Source organism: Emys orbicularis, chromosome 13 (genome assembly GCF_028017835.1).
Source record: "Emys orbicularis isolate rEmyOrb1 chromosome 13, rEmyOrb1.hap1, whole genome shotgun sequence".
In the NCBI taxonomy this organism is placed as follows: Eukaryota; Metazoa; Chordata; order Testudines; family Emydidae; genus Emys; species Emys orbicularis.
The window spans coordinates 38,418,031-38,434,653 of record NC_088695.1 but is presented as its reverse complement, the minus strand read 5'-3'; the positions used below and the strand labels follow the sequence as shown (position 1 = coordinate 38,434,653).

The window sequence follows — 16,623 nt, the reverse complement described above, 5'->3', positions numbered from 1 at the left end:
ACCCCTCCAAGATGGATAAGTAAAAATGGAAAATTTGTATAACCCATTCATAAGCCGACCCTATAATTCAGGGGTCAGCAAACTTTGGCTCCCGGGCCATCAGGATAAGCCGCTGGTGGGCTGAGATGATTTGTTTACCTCGAGCGTCCGCAGGCAGGAGGTAAACCTAAGTAAACAAAGTGTCCCGGCGCACCAGCTGCTTATCCTGACGGGCTGGGACAGCAACTGGTGGGGAAATTTTTTTGGAGGGGAGAAGCTAGGAGTCAGGGGAGTAACCCCTGTGACACCCCCCCCCCCACACGACCATACCCCTAGCCTGGGACCCCCACACTCTCCCCATCCCATCCCTTCCCACCTTATCTGGAGAGGATGTCTCCGGCCTGGCTGGAGCTGCTCCAGCAGACCGGGCGGCGCAGCCGCAGCATGTTCCAGCAGGCTGGGCCGGGTGGCAAGGCTGCAGCGTGCTCCGGCGGGCCAGGCGGCGCGGCCACAGCCTTTGCTGGGCGGCGGGGCCGAGTGGCAGGGCTGCAGCCTGCCAGCCCCAGAGCTGCAGCTGCTTCGGAGGCTGGTGGAGAGCAGCATGGCCAGAAGTGGAGAGACTCTGGCCCCGCCTCTTCCCTTCTGTCTCTGCTGGCTGTGCTGCCTCTCCTTGCTCCCTCTGTTGCGGGGAGGGGCTGTGTCCCACCTCCCCCTCTCTATCCCCGTTCATAAGCCAACAACCTTCTCTGGTGCTTCTCTTTTTTACTAAAAAAATTCGGCTTATGAACGAGTATATACAATACTTCTTTAAAAAATACTAGGGATTTAACAACTGTCCAAATTCTTTCCACATTAGTAGTGTTTCCCTGGGAGCAAATTGTTCTCTTCAAAAATTCAAACAAATCTGTTTAATTTTTAAGTTACAATGATGCACCTCCCCTTCCCCATCTAGTCCTGTTTCCATGACACTGTTTCAAACCAAAGCTATTTTCTGTCTGTAACAAAGGGAGTAGAGACAGCCAGTCTCTACTCCCTTTGTGCCTTCTCCTACCCTTTCTTGTTGGAGATCAGATCCATCTATATTTATCTTAAATTCATATTGCACCTTTTATTCCAAAGGATGCCAAGGCCTTTTTAAAAGATTGGATGCTTCTGAAAGAGAGCCGTGGAGGATAGCACCGACCCATGGTGCATGGCAAATTTTTATGCGGACGATAAATTTTAGACAAGAACTCAGGGCAAGCTCCTTATTTAAAAAAATAAATTAAAATAAAAAGTGCCACAACATCTTGAATATCCAGTCAGAGCAAGTGTTTGAGAAGAACCCACATACAGTGAGAGGAGTTCATTTATCTGCCTAATAAAAATGAAGGGTTGATTCTATAGTGTCGTAATAAGAGGCACTAGTTAGAAGGCAGCTTAGCTATGCTTGGAACACTAAGCCATTGCCTCTGTTCACGTTCTTGGTATTTCCTTGGCAAGAGGTGGTATTTCCTTGGTGCAGGAGAGACCTGTTTTGTAACAGCAGCTGGTACTTTGTGCTGAAGATACAGTGGACAAAATTAACTGCAAGAGAAGGCAGAATGCAAATATATCAGTTTTAATCCTTGTGGATTGCACACCATCTCTTTTGCAGTCCAGTTGCCTTCATGTTGGCTGCCAGCGAGGCCTTTGTATTAGGAAGTGGGCAATTCTGCTAACACAGGACATGACTTCCCCACAAGTCGGCAGACTTAGGTGGTTAAGAGCTGCATGACAGCCCTTAACATAGTGCTGGAAGAGATCCAGGGTGTCGAGCCCTGATTCTAGGCTTTATCATCAGGCTTAAATTCCAAGTTTGATCATCAAGCTCCATCTTGTCTGACTTTGGTCTATTCAAAACTCTTCCTGAGGAGTTACCAGTTCATTGTTTTGTAATCTTGAGTTCATTTAAGTGTGAAGCATTGAATACTTCTAGAGTTAAGAAAACTCTAGCCTTTGGCACCTCCATTTTGGAGGAAAAAGAGGTGTTTGGGTTTTTTGGTTTTTAGGTTTTTTTACTCTTTTCTATATGCTTTAAAGGCCCTTATTACTACTTGAAAGTTCCTAATAAGCTTGAACATTTTTTTCTTTAAATTAATCAAATTAACTGCTGTTATTGCAGCCACAACCTGTATCTTAAACACACATGACATTTCTAATTCACAGTTCTACCAGTTCAGGTTGTCGGGTTCTACGTTTTCACTCTGTAGTGAAATTGTTAGGATTTTACGGGGGAAAACCTGGATTTCAAAATATTTCTACGCAAGAGCATGTACAAAAATAAATTTCTTGCTGATAGGGTGTGCCATCTTTAGCAAATTTTACAAACATTAATCCTCATACCTTTTGTGAGGTAGGCGTGATCTGCAAGCTCACCACAGAAAGTTTTGAAAACTTTACTGAACGCTTCCTAACCAGGATTGTAACCTCATACTTTAAACTTCTCTGCTAGTCTTTTTGAGGCTCTGATATTCCTTTAAAATTCATTGGGCAGAAAAATCAAGTCTGCGGGGATGGGAGAAGGGACAGAGTTAGGAAGCCCTACCTACTGAATTTGACCCTTTTCATAGCTAACATTTGCAGAGCAGCTCTTGAGTTTATCAGAAATCCTCTTCAATAAATAACTAGAAAACAGTGTTGATTGTATTTGATTACAAATGAGATGATTTTAGATCCATGTTCGTCAAACACCAAACCTTCTATTTCACTATTGTAGATTCTTGATATAAAAAATACTGAGTCATGGAAGAGGAATCTCCCACAAGAAAAAGTTGGTGAGGCTGCAATAGGCAATCATAACAAGGTCAATGCCAAGTATTTTTTAATATATAAAGAGGACAAAGATATCTCTTAAACATTGAAGTGGACCACGAAGTTCAAGTATGCACAAGGAGATGAATAACCAACACTTAATGCAGTGATTAATTAACTTTAAAATGAGGAGCACCCTGAAATAAACGTCTTTCAAAGATGGGAGAATTTGGCTTCCCTCTGTCTTGAAAACAAGCTTTGTAGCATGGCGAGTTCTCAAATGTAAGCAATACTGTTTTGTAAATGTGTGGTGAGAAGGCCGTCCAGCTGCATTGTAGGTATCTGCAGTGGAAATACACCGCCAACCAAGTGAGCCTTGACATGGCCTCCCTAGTTTCAGGCCAGCCACGTTACAACAGTGTGAAATACAATCAGACATCCATTTAGATGCAGTTCTCTTGGCAACAGCTCTGCTCAATTAATTGGAGTCTGTAGCAATGCTGCCTACTTCACCTATCTTCAGACTAGCCACTGCCTCAGTTTCCCCCTCTTGGGCTCCCCAGTAACTTCAACATAAGCTTGCATGTGTAAAGTAACACCCCTTCTTGGTGTCTGGGTTTATTAACTAAGTTCTTAAGAACTCCCATCCAGCCTTCCTAGCAGGCTCACAACCTTAGTGCAGGGTTCATAGTCCTGTTTGAGCTGAGGATTTCCCCTAGAAGACTTGCTCTCCACACTCCAGCCTTCCCAGCTGGTACCTGTTCTCTGCGCTCCTGAGGCCCTGTGCCTGGGAGTTAAGGAGAGTCTCTGTGAAGAGAGCTCATGCAGCTCTCTTGCTTGTTTTGAGTCTCTCCTTGCTCTCTATCAAGCAGCAACTCCCAGGGCTTCCTATCTGGATTCTTTCCTTCTCTCCACAGGCTTCTGTTTTATTTCCACCCCAAAGACCTGGTTTAGCCACATGTCCTCCTTGTCATGTGACATTGTTCCTTTTCTCCACCTGGAGAGATGAGCTGAGTGGGTCACAGGTGGGGCTGAACCCATCTCCCTTTAAAGGGCCAGTCATCCTGTGAGAGTGTCAAAAACAAAAAGTTAGGTGGGCTTTCCAAGGGCTAGGTAAAACCCAAATGACTCTGCCATTGAGCATATGGAGAAGAATGCTCCCTTGAAAATGGTATGGGAAGAATGTTAGCAAGCTTTGGCATCGTTGTGGAGAAGAATCTTTTACCTTGTGAAATCTGATGTAAGGTACTTCAGTTGCTAGGACCAGAACTTAACTTGCGGTACAAGCTGAAGTCACTGCCACCAGGAACATTTTCACTCAAAATTGACAACAAGGATCTATAGAGAGACACTAGTCTATCTTTGATTAGTTCATGATAGGCCATAGTATTTGCTAAATGTTTCCGCATAGTTAATCTAAGACTTAGGAGGACGAAGAAGGTTGTTAAGCAAGAGGTCACATGGGCATAACTACACCTCACCACAGACCTCTTCAGCTTTGAACTGTATCTCGTTGTGCTCATAGACATCATGCTTGCTGATTACTATGCTGTCACAAACTAAGCTGTTGGGGCTCATAGGTGGAGATAGAGCAAGATAGATTATCACTCAGAATCAGGCTGAGACTTGGCTCTCAAATAGTGGTACTTTGTTTTAGTCTTCTGCAGCAGGATTGACAGCCATATTTGGCTGGGCCTAATGGGTTTATTAGCTTTTCTGAGCTTTGCCAATAGCAGAGGCATTAATAGGAAGACATAACAGATCTTCTTCTACCAATGAATGGAGAAGGCAACCCTTGTGAACTTGGTCTTATCATGGACACAGAATTAACCTGACTAGAGCATACATGCAGGATGTACCCCTATTCTTTGATAAATGACTCAAGTCTTTTATAGTTTCTCCTTTCTAACACACCAGGAAGCGAAAGAAAAAAATCTGTACCCCAGATGGGAGTCTGCATGAGTGGGGGAGCATTTTCGAAATTAACAGCCTAAGATCCAGGAAGTTTCTGAAAGAAGTTTTGCTTTTCTAACTGAGCACAGGAATTCATTGATTACATTAGAGCATTGCGTGTGTTTGTCTAGCTCAGTAATAGTGCAGTTTGGTTCACTCTAAGGAATCCGCACACATCTGGTACAAAAGGATCCTAAAGAGGCTATCTCTTTGGTCTCTTTTTAAGCTGTAAGGTCATTTTACAGGTAAGTGTCTTTGCCTCCCAAAGCAACCTTGGAAGTACAGTGATTCCGCATCAGATATGTGAACGGGGATACAACATCAACCAAATGCCTTTTCCATCAGGTGGAATGATCCTCTACATATACTCTTCCTTCAACTACCTTCTTATGGAATTGTCAGGTGAAGTTTCTCTCTGAAGAATCTAAACAAGTTTTCAAGGCCTTGAAGGAGATATAACAATGATCTTTTTATTCATATTAATGCCCTCTTAAATTCCTGTTGGGGGCAACTTGTTATGTGCACATATAAATCACCATGCATACAAAGGGCACTAAATAGAGGAGTATTCATCTTCTCACCCAGTAAGGCCTGCTGAACTCCCAGTAGTTGGTGATCAGAGATCAGTTTCAGTGCCAGATCTGTTGCAACAATATCTGAGCCTCTGATGCCAAGAATTTTCTCAAATGCACGGCCTGGCTTGTGACAGACAGGTGCTGAGATTGCAGGAAGACTTGGCCAAATTTCTTTACAATTTAGGACATGCAAAGCCTTCTAAAAGACCTGGATGATCTTGTACAATTAGTGCAAGAACAAAAAAGTTATTCATAGGAAATGTGCATCATTGCAATCCACTATCTCCTCATTCCTGGGATGAACAGAAGACTGATCCCACTCCCAGTTTCCTCAATGTGTGTACTTAGCCACAGAGGGAAATTCTTAAAGGATTTCATAACCTTCTTAATTTCACGTGCGTGTTTCATAAATCTGCATTGTTTTTCTCCCTGAGGCCTTAACCTGGTGGTGCTGACACCTGTGACAGGGTGCACAACACTTTGGTTGCTCCTTACTGGAGGCCCTGCTGCCTTGGTGCACCCTGCCCTTTTTGGAAGGGAAGAGCAACAAGTTCAGACCTTGACGACTTCCCTAGAGAAGTTTCCCAGGATTCGCTGCTGGCAGTCCACTGAGCTTCTTGTTCAGTCTGGGCCTGCTGTTGTACTGAAAGCCTCAGTAAGTCTTCCATCATCCCCTTTGTGATGAAAGGGGATTTGGACATCTCATGGCTGATACCAATTATCACTGGCTCGCCTGAGCCAGAATGTCCCTCAGAGAGGACTCCTCTTAATTTTACAGAAAATAAATTGACACTTAATGCTAAATGTCCATGTCAGCGTTAAAGTTCATAACATAAGACAATAGTCCTTCACTGATCCACCAATGTATTGTCAGTTAGGCCCTTAACCCAAGAAACCTGGCCTGGTCAAGACAGAGAGAGCCTTCCTTTCCTGTCACAGCCTCATCCAGAACTGGCCTTTGAAAGAGGTAGCCACTCCTCTTTATCTGGGCTGCTGGGCCCTGATGGACCTCTGCTTGCTCCTGGCCCTTCCAATGGAGGACCAAGTCTTGCTGGTTTCTATCAGCAGCTGATTCTGGCAGGCCTCTCTAGGCAACCCCTGAAGGTCTAAGCTCGCTGCTCTTGTCTTCCAAAAAGACAGCGTGCAGCAAGGGAGCGGGGCCTTCAAGAAGGAATAGCAAACAACTGGTACAGCCCCAATGCTATTTTGTCATCTCCTTCCTCTGTCCACTTGCTAAGACTTGCTACTCTCAAGTAGTCTTGGTGGTGATTATTACTTATACCCTCCCCTCCCATTTTGTGGTACCTGGTGACATAACTGTTCTGAAGATCTGCTTCAGTACGGTGGGGGTTTTTTTGTTTTGTTTTTAAGATTAACTTAGATAATAAATTGTACTTCAACCGTAAGATCTTTGCATAGCATTGTTTTTAAATGCCCAGCCCGGGAACAGGAGGATGTAATACACTCCAAGGGGCTTTCAAAGACTCTTATTGTCTGGAAAAAGCTCTAGGTCAGGGGTCGGCAACCTTTCAGAAGTGGTGTGCCGAGTCTTCATTTATTCACTCTAATTTAAGGTTTTGCGTGCCAGTAATACATTTTAACATTTTTAGAAGGTCTCTTTCTGTAAGTTTATAATATATAACTAAACTATTGTTGTATGTAAAGTAAATAAGGTTTTTAAAATGTTTAAGAAGATTCGTTTAAAATTAAATTAAAATGCAGAGCGCCCCCCGGACTGGTGGCCAGGACCCGGGCAGTGTGAGTGCCACTGAAAATCAGCTCACGTGCTGCCTTCGGCACGCGTGCCATAGGTTGCCTACCCCTGCTCTAGGTGGTTGTCGATGTGGAGACTTAGTGCACAGCTTGCCAGCGTGTGTATCTACAGCGCACTAGCTTGCTGTGCCGTAACTGGCTGTGTGGACCCTGCTACTGCGCACTAAAAGTTCTGTGCTGCATTTTGATGCACTTCTGTTTGGAGAACTTCAGAATTGGCTGAAGGGAGCTTGGTAGGCAGAGTCTGCTCAATCTTTCTCCTTTTTGCTTTGTCCTTCTCTCCACCATAAGTCTCCCTAAAGCTATTTGGAAACCATTGCTTCACACAACACTGATGACAGACTGAGTTGCAGAAAAGGAAACTTCCTTCACCTAATGCCACCAGGGCAGACGCTTGCCCTAAGGGGATTGAGATTCTTCTGTTCTTACTAACCTGGAGTGGATTTGTGATGTGGGGTGGGGAGAAGAGTCTGGTGGGCTGTTTTAGGGTGGGTTATTGATCTTAATAATGCAAACAGTATACAGGTACTAGTGAATCTCTGATTTAGTGTTGAATGGTGGGAGCAATTTAACTGGAAATTGGTCCCATAGTGTAATGCTTCTCCCCTTCCCCTCCCCGGAAGAATATTACATAAAGTCTGATTTTTATTATTATTTTTTTTTATAGCTCCTAAAAGCAAGTACATTGGTGCTGAGATTACATCCTTGCTTTTATTCCAAAACATTTAAATGTTAGTTTGGGGGAAATAAATGCTAAAATGCTTTTATTTTTGTAATGTGATTTACAAGGAGTTAATAAGCACAAATTTAGTACTAAAAATATAAAAAAAAATTGCTATGTTTGTTGACCATTTCATATAAAGGAGACACATAGGAAAAATTATAACTTCTAATATTTATTCTTTAACATCTGCGTTGACATTGGATTTCGGAGTCCGATTGAAAAATCCAAGTTTGACTTCAGTTGTTGTAATCTAAGCTTTTTATAGGGTTTTTTTTTTTTTAAACTGATGTGTAAAGTAATACAGCCTGAGTTAGTCCTGTAAGTGGCTTTAAAAATATATCCGAAAAAGGCTCCATGTTGAAAAAGGAGATAATCAAAAGGGGAACAGAAATCAGCCAGCATCCTGCTTGGCCTTACCTTCAATAAACCTAATCTTCTTTTCTTAATTGTATGTTGCTATGCAACCCGCTTATAATGGAGAACAGTGGATCTTTCACTAACATCTGGATTGTAAAGAAATGACTCTTATCCTTTCTAGGATTGGTATGGCTCATTGAAAGATCCAGTTATCAGGTCATATGGTTCTAACTCCTCAGAACTTTCTGCTTCTACTGTAGGCTCACATCCAGCATTCATATTTTGTGGTGACACCACTTTACAGTGATAACATCCAATGTGCTTTATGTGTAATTGTGTGCATGTGGAATAACGTGACAGTTATATTGTGTTTTTGCATCTTCAGATCAGTCACTAGATTCTCATCCATCAGTATATCCATCACTGATGCTTGCTTTTTATTCACAGTAGGGAAGATCAGGTTGGATTTGTTGTGCACATACCTTGAGTAGACGGTTATTCTGTTCTAAAATGGAACTATAGCACATCGGAATTTCTCAGGATTTTTGACGGGACAGGACCCTGTAATTATGAGATGATGGATTGCTCCTAATTGTGTCTGATCTTGCCAGTGCGTTTTGATGTAGGTTGCAGTAATTCCCAAATAAGGAAAATGCTGCAAACTTAAAAACATTGTGCATGCTCCTGTAATGTTTTGGAGACAGTTCTGATTTCAGTGTCATCTTGAAATGGATGGAATATTGTACTGGTTTCTTGTGACCAAATTTTGTGCCGCTAAAGACTGTGGTGATGACAAGTTATCGATTTCCTTTGACAGTTAATGAATAGTATGGTAGCTTACAGTGTGCACCAGTACTGACTGCTTCCTAGTAATTGGTTTTGTTCTAAGGCCACTTAATAGATGATGTGACCTATCTGTTTTTTAAAGCTCTGGTTATATAGACAACTTGCTGCTTGATTGCATCACTTCCTTCCTAGAAGAACAAACTGAGGCCCCAGACCTGCCAACCCTTAGTCGCCTATGCCCTGATTAGACAAGAAACTTAATCATATGTTTAACTCTTACCATGAATAGTCCCATTGACTTCAGAGCTTTCTTGAGGGCCATTCTCTTGTGTTAGCCCAAAGTACATTTACTTGATTAGAATGGCAATATCTTAGCATTCATCAGTGTAGCTTTGAGAACAAGTGTAAGCAATGGTGATGCTGAAATGCTGTCATAGCGTTTAAGGTCCTGATTCTGCAGTGAGGTTCCCCCAGGCACAGGGGCTTGCCCCCAAAAGTTAATTTCAGGACCAGGGCCTCTGTTTGGAGGTTAAAACAAAGTAAGGTTTTCTTATATGATGAGGCAGGAATAAATTCAGCGTTTGGAGGGAAAATCAACTTATGGAATGAAAGTGTGTTATCCGATAACTTGAAGATTTTTTTTTTTTTTTTTTTTTTTTAAAGAAAAAACAGGTTTGTTTGTTTTTCCAAATTAGAATACTCATTAACATTTGTAAGGCACTACAGAAGTCCTAAGTAAGTTGTGGTGGTCTACATAATTAAGATTTTATATGTAGTGAATTAGCAAAAAAACAAACTCCTTTTTAAGTGGGATTGGTTCACAAACAAACATTCCTGTCACACTCTATAAATCTAATAACCGCACTTCTGAACTAGAGCCAAAAGTTGTTTCAGTATGTGATCAGGTGTTGGCTGTGAAATGCAGCTGCTGCAGTAACACTTTGAAGTGCTCCTGTTTTATTGGTAGATTACAAAAGGGATTAGGGCTGGGACACTTTCTTTAATGATTGCTTCATGGCCCGTCTAAGTAATCACTAGAATTCATAGATTAAAAGGAAAGAAAAAAAGTTGTTGAGAGTTGGGATTTTTAACAACCCCCCCCAAAATGAGTGAACTTTGCAATTTCACATCAAGACCCTTATTTTCCAGACTCCAAAGCTGAATACGAGGCAGACATTTCTCAGTGACCAGTCTGAGTTACCTAATTCACTTTGACCCAAGCGTTTACTTTAGTTTGACTTGATGTTTAGAGAGGAAGATGCCAGTTGGGAAGAAGCCTGTCAGTTTGTCGAGCCTACCCATGACGGGTGGGGTGCGGAGGAGCTTCTCTGGTGATGAAGAGTTGACTCCTCCTCCATATCGAACCCTTCCAGCACAGACAGCCCCGGAGGCCTCCCAGCCTCCCAGGACTAGCCAAGAGTTCAGTCCCAGCCTCAAAACAGGTAATGAGCACCATCAAAGTCTCTCGGTTACTGCAGAGGGAAATGCTGAACAGGGTGGGGGACAAAGCATGGTCTGGCATGAAATATGCTGCCTTGTTTACTTGTTTCTGTCTGTAAAGTAAGAGGAATAGTCACTTCCACTGGTCCATATCAGTCCACTTCACTGAATTCATCATAAGGGAGCAATGGTTCCCAGGGCAAATATATGGATTCTAGGTCACTGAGGCTTATGGACACTGTGATTTAACTACCATACTGCACTTCGGCAGATTTTTTTTAAAGTGTGCAGATTCTTTCATTTAACTTATTGAATTGTAATATGTAACACAACATCATTGTTAGAACACTGTGCATTATTCCTTAAAGCCTTGGGCACCGTATGTAAGTAGAAAGAGATTTGTGATTGCATACAGCCCGTGCATAAGAGAACAGCTGTTTGGAAAAAGAGGTCTTTTGAATTTAAGCATAATTGAGTCTCTTGTATTCAGTGTTCTACAGACCACAGTTGGGTATGATAAGAAATCAATTTGAAAGGATTTACCCTTTGAAAACAAACCTGTTTTTTGTTTTTTTTCCCCCTCCCCATGCTTGCTCCAAAACCAAAAGACTGGTTTTATTTGAATATTGACAAAATGAAGTTTATCCATCTTAATCAGTGAATAGGGAAAACCCTTTAAGAATTCATTTATTAATAATATTGGTCTGGCAGATTAAAACATCTGTGTCTTATGTAAGTCTTGTGGTTTGTATAAGGTAATCCTTGATTAAAGAAGTTAGAAATGAAAAAAGCTCTATGAGATCCTCATGACTGTCTCCCTTCAAATGTAGGATAATCAGATGTATCAGATACTCAAAATATCCTTCACACCTGTTAGAGTATAGTTATGCTATCTATCAACAGTTAGTGGTAATGTTCTTCAAGCACCCTAGATGAGATGCTGTGGATACCATAATGTGGCTTTGGATGCTGATCTAAGATCATGTTCTGACTGGCAGCTTTCTCCCTGGATTGTTGTGGCCACTGCTACGTTCGGGGTTTGATTGTACAAGGAACTGAACCCCCTCAGCTCCCGGTGACTTTAATTAGCAGCTCTCAAGATTAGGCCCTCGTTTTCCAAACAGTGTATTGCTGACTGATATCCAGTCTGCTCTGAATATTCATTTTCTATCAGAAAAGCTACATCGGGTTCATTAAATAACCTCATTGCCCTCTCATCCAACATCTGTATTGCTATAGAATTCAATAGTACTTCATCTTGCTTCTTTAAGAATTGCTTTTGCTCTCTGGCACAGTCATGCTGCTTTTCTTTTACTTTCATCTGTATTTTGAAACTTTAAGAATTGTATGTGAAATGACTTCTCAGCATTGAAATGTAGCTTTCAGACAGCTCTGTGTTGAGAAAGACATGATCTCTGGGCAGTCAAGGAAAGAAGTCGCTTTCCAAAACCAGTCCCATTTTCTTTATTGACATGTATTATCCCCTAAAGTCAGGGTCTTGTTTCTTCTGATGTTTCCTGGCGGGGCAGGTTACTGACATCACATCCCTGGTACAAGGGAGATCAGTGTGGGGCTTCCTGGGGTAGCAAGGTACTGAGAGCACTGCGCAGATAGTTCACTGAGCTCATGAGGAGAGGGAGCACCTTGTGTGTCTTTCCTTCTGCTCAGAACCTTCCATCAGCTGGATGTTCAGCCAAGTGGCTTCATGATTTAAAGCACTATAGCTAAGTATTTATCTCTTTGCTTATCATTCAAGTGCTGTACTATATAGGTATTGCTTGAACCCATGGTGTTGATAAACTTTTCTTCGGGAGATTTGTTAGCAGGGAAAAATAGTGTTGTTTTAAATATTTAACTTTTGGGATCTTAGTGCTAATTGAACAGGTCTAGGACAAAATGTGAAGCCTGCTAACTCACCAGGTATACTTGAAATATTGGGCAAACCCACAAGCATTATTTAAATACTGGGGAGGATGGGAACTTGACCAAAGCATTTCAAATTGTAGGAAAGCAATTTGAACCTCTGTATATTAGCGTTTTCCTAGAGTAAATAGCACAGCATATCTCTGTTAGTTGTTGTTGTTTGTTGTTGCTTATTATGTAAAGATACCATGCCTTAGGTGTGCGTGGTCCCCTACAGACTAATAAAAGAAAAGGTCCCTGCTGTACATTAGATGTGACATAGGGACAGGCAAAAATAATCAAGGTTTTGGGGGCAGGGTAGGGAGGGAAGAGGTTTCCATGATGCAAGGTAGTGAGGTTGCTTGATTTTGTAAGTTTACATCATGCTCTGCTGCTTTTTTAGCGATTTTAAAATATTTTAATGTTTTAAATTTTATTTTTGTTTAGCACAGGAGTGTGTATCAACATGGAAGATGATATAGGACCATAATAAAAGAATAATCAAATGTCTTGTAAGTTTGTAGCAGGATTACAAATAGCAACAGGTTTTGGGATTTATTTTCAGATTTCACCGCATCAAATTTTTGCATTTGAAAAGACATTGGTGGTGTTAACTTGGTATTCAGTAACTGAAACTTTTTAATGCTTCTCTCATTCATTTGGTCATCAGATAGCCATCAGTTTTTGTATATTAATCAACCTTTTAATGTGGGTACTGCACCTTTAATGAAAACTTTGCCATATTTTCTTTTCAGTGTTCCTGCTTTTCATATATGCTCATATATTGATACGTATCACTTTTCTTACTCAATCAGATTGGGAGGTTAATTGCAACCTATTTGGTACTGCTATCCATAATATCATTCTTCTTTGTGTTTCAGATCACCTTTTTTTTTTTTTTTTTTTTAAATAGGAAGATAGAAGATTAAAAAAGTATCCTGGGTCTTAAAAATTAATTGCAAATATGCTGCAAACCCTCTATTGTAAACAATTTTTCCTGCCTGTCACTTACATGAAAGAAAATGAATTATGAGGCATCTGTGATCTGAAGATAGTGCATGTTTTTTAATCATGCTTAATTCTGCTTAGCAAAAATTAAAGCATGAAATTAAACAGTGAAATTATAGGTTTGTGTTTTGCAGTTAGTAACGAAAATAATGTAACTTGGTTCCGAATGCTGTACATACACATCTGTAGTAAAAGAAGCTTTTAAATTCAACCATCTGTTGTTTTGGAAGATGAAGGAGAAACCATACCCATCTTAATGTTCACAAGATAAGCTGTTCTCCTTGGATGCAAACTGTGAATGATAACTTAAAATGCTGGTTTTAATTGAAGTCTGCATTTCTCAGCCTGTTCCTGAAGGCAACCATCTTGCTAAAGAGTGACAGAATTGATTATGTTAGTATCATAGGAGCTGAGCATGAGAGAAAGTGGATTACTGTTCTTCTTCTAAACTGCTTTAACAGCCAAAACTCTCTTGCTATACATACATACATTAAGGAACAAATTCTGTTTTTGGAGATGTCCGTTCCATTAAAGTCCATTGGAGACTTATGCGTGTATCCCAGGGCAGAATTTGACTCTTCACAATTTATTTAAAAAATAAGACCCCCAATCTTGCGATCGGACCCACTAATATCCAAGGGTCTGTGCTAGTGGATCTAATTGTAGGACCAAAGCCTTAATGTTTATACAACCGGTTTGTGTAGGATGCCTTATCAGCCTTTCATCCTGAGTAAGCAGAATTTTCCAGACTGCAAGCTCTTTGGGATAGGGTCTGTCACTTACTATATATTTGTATAGCACCTCGGATGATGGAGCTCCAATCTGGTTGGCTTCTGATTGCTACTACAGTAGTAAATGTTAAATAACAATAATAAACACAAATATTCACTTTGTACCTGTACTTGTCCTTCAGATTGCTTTACTTCATTGCCATGAAATGTGCTGGTCCGCTGAAAAGTTAAAGGGAAAATGCTCAGTGACATTTTCCCCTCTTCTAAAATGAGCTGAACTAGAGAAATCCATAGCCACCCAGTTTCTGAGAACCTTTGTAATATTACCAGCCAGAAGAGATTTTAGCTTTGAGTGATGTTTAAAAACAGTTCTTTTTATAAGCAGAAGATTTATAGGGGGAAATAAAGCACATCAGCCTGAACATCAAAAACCCAGAGAGCCCTATGTAAGTATTACTTACTCATCTGCACTTTCCCAGTTAAGCTGAATTACTGTCCCAAATAAGCAGTGTATAACTGACTGATACAGTCTATTCTCTAAACCAGTCAAAGTGCACCAGTTTTATAAACGCCCAGCAGGCCACTCTCACTCTTGAAGCCCAGCACCCATCTGAGAAAATAGTGAGATTTCAATCTGAAGAAGAGCTCTGTGAAAGCTTGTCCCTCTCATCAGCATAAGTTGGTCCAATAAAAAATATCACATCACCCTCCTTGTCTCTCTAATATCCCGGGACCGACACAGCTACACCGACATTGCATACAGATTTCAATCTGTCACTTTGCCAGAAATAATGATAGTAGTGACATGCTTGAAATAGCATCTGTTTTTCTTGGTTGGACAAAACTTGCCACATTTGCTCCTCAAAATACAATGTGGAATTCCAGTGACATGAGCTTCTTAATTCAATTACTAGTCTTATATGTGGAAGCAGCATTGCAACAAGATGAAGCTTAATTTACCATTTCTTAAAATGACCCTCCTTATTGTATCAGCTGTTCTTTATGCGACGATGGTTGCTGTAGGCAGATGGCTCAGAAGGGCAGACTCTAAAGAAAAATTTAAAAAAAAAAAAAAATCTTCTCTTGGAACTTAGATTATTTTGCTATGCAATGTGGATATTTGTATTTTAAGAAATCACTTTAATTTTTGCACATCTTACTGGTTGACCCTTTTGTGTCTACACTGCAGAAAAGGAAAGGGGGGGGTGGGGTGGGGAACACCCACAGCATCAAGTCTCAGAGCCCGGATCTACAGACTTAGACTAATGGGGTTTGCTCTATGACACGATAAATAATAGTGTAGAAGTTCCTGCTTGGGCTCTAAGACTCATCCCCTTCACCAGGTGTCAGAGCCCGAGTGGGAAAATCTGCACTGCTATTTTTAGTGCTGTAGCACAAGACTGAGTCTGTCGACCCAGGCTCTGAGACTTGCTACAATGGGTTTGTTTGTTTTTTGCAGTGTAGACCTATCCATAGATGGATTTTTACCATAATTTCCAAGTTACTTTGTTTTCAATCATTGTCCAGCATTTGTTCTTCTAAACAGTGGGTAATCGGTTTTCAGTTTGTCATTTAGCTTAACCAGAAGTATTAATGTGGGGTCACTGAGGCTAAAATTAAGCCTCAGGGGCATTTGTTAAAGCTAAGTTATTCTATCATTTGAAGTGATTTTAAGGGTGTAACTTAAAGTGCAGTTATTGTCAGAAAAATCAAAGTATCTGCTTCCTGTGAGGGTGTCTGAGTCCCAAGAGAAGAAGGCTGGTCAAAGAACTAGACCTGAAATCTGGGTTCTACTCTAGATCTACCACATGCTTCCAATGTGATCTTGGGCATACTTGCCCTCTCTCTCTGTCTGTCTGTCTTCCCATCTGTGAAATGGGTTTAATATCTGCCTGCCTCACCAGGGAGCTCATGATTCATTGATGAGAAAGGTGCCTTTAGGGTTTTGACTGGAAGGGGCTATAGTAATGTGTATTAGTGATTAATATATCTGCCCACTTCACTATTAGAACTGTGGAGACAACCCAGCTGTAGAGGTGTGAATAGAATTTATTCTGCCTCACGTAGCTTGTCAGCTAAGTTCTGACTATGCAGCCTGGAGATAATGTGAAAGGTACATCTTGGGTTAGGTTGGTGGTTCTTTCCCCCGACCGTGATCTCAAGTTAAATTTATAGGGCTGGGAGTAAATGAAAATCATCTTTTGATACAAGCTGGATCTAGACTTACTGAGAAGCAATCAGTGTGGAGCACCCGCCCAGTTTTTACATTTTACAGTCCTTTTTTCTATTATAACTGCACTTTAAATCCACAAGTCTAAAGCTTTTTTATTTACTGTATATATTGTTTATTGAAAATAATTTCTCTAAACTTTAGCCTTTTTAATGCCCGGTTTAAAATTATTAATGGGAAGAAAAATAACATTAGGTTTTAGTTAAATTGAAGGGAAATCTTAACAATTATTTTGAATTATTGATGGGTCTTTAACTTTATCTTTTATTTTTAGTGACTTCACTGCAGCTGAAAGAGGAGTTGCTAGATGGAGAGGAGTATAACTTTCTTCAAGGAGCATCTGATCAGGAAAGCAATGGGTCTGCCAGCTACTACATCAAACAAGAACCATAA

General features: G+C 40.8%; 1 protein-coding gene across 1 annotated transcript in view; it reads left to right on the top strand.

Moving 5' to 3' along the window:
* The window catches only part of MBTD1 (mbt domain containing 1), a 41,729-nt gene extending 25,106 nt beyond the window's left edge, over window positions 1-16,623 (top strand). The window contains exon 16 of the mRNA XM_065415768.1: window positions 16,505-16,623. Within this exon, the coding sequence (XP_065271840.1) occupies window positions 16,505-16,623 (119 nt within the window). The remainder of the gene's footprint in view (window positions 1-16,504) is intronic.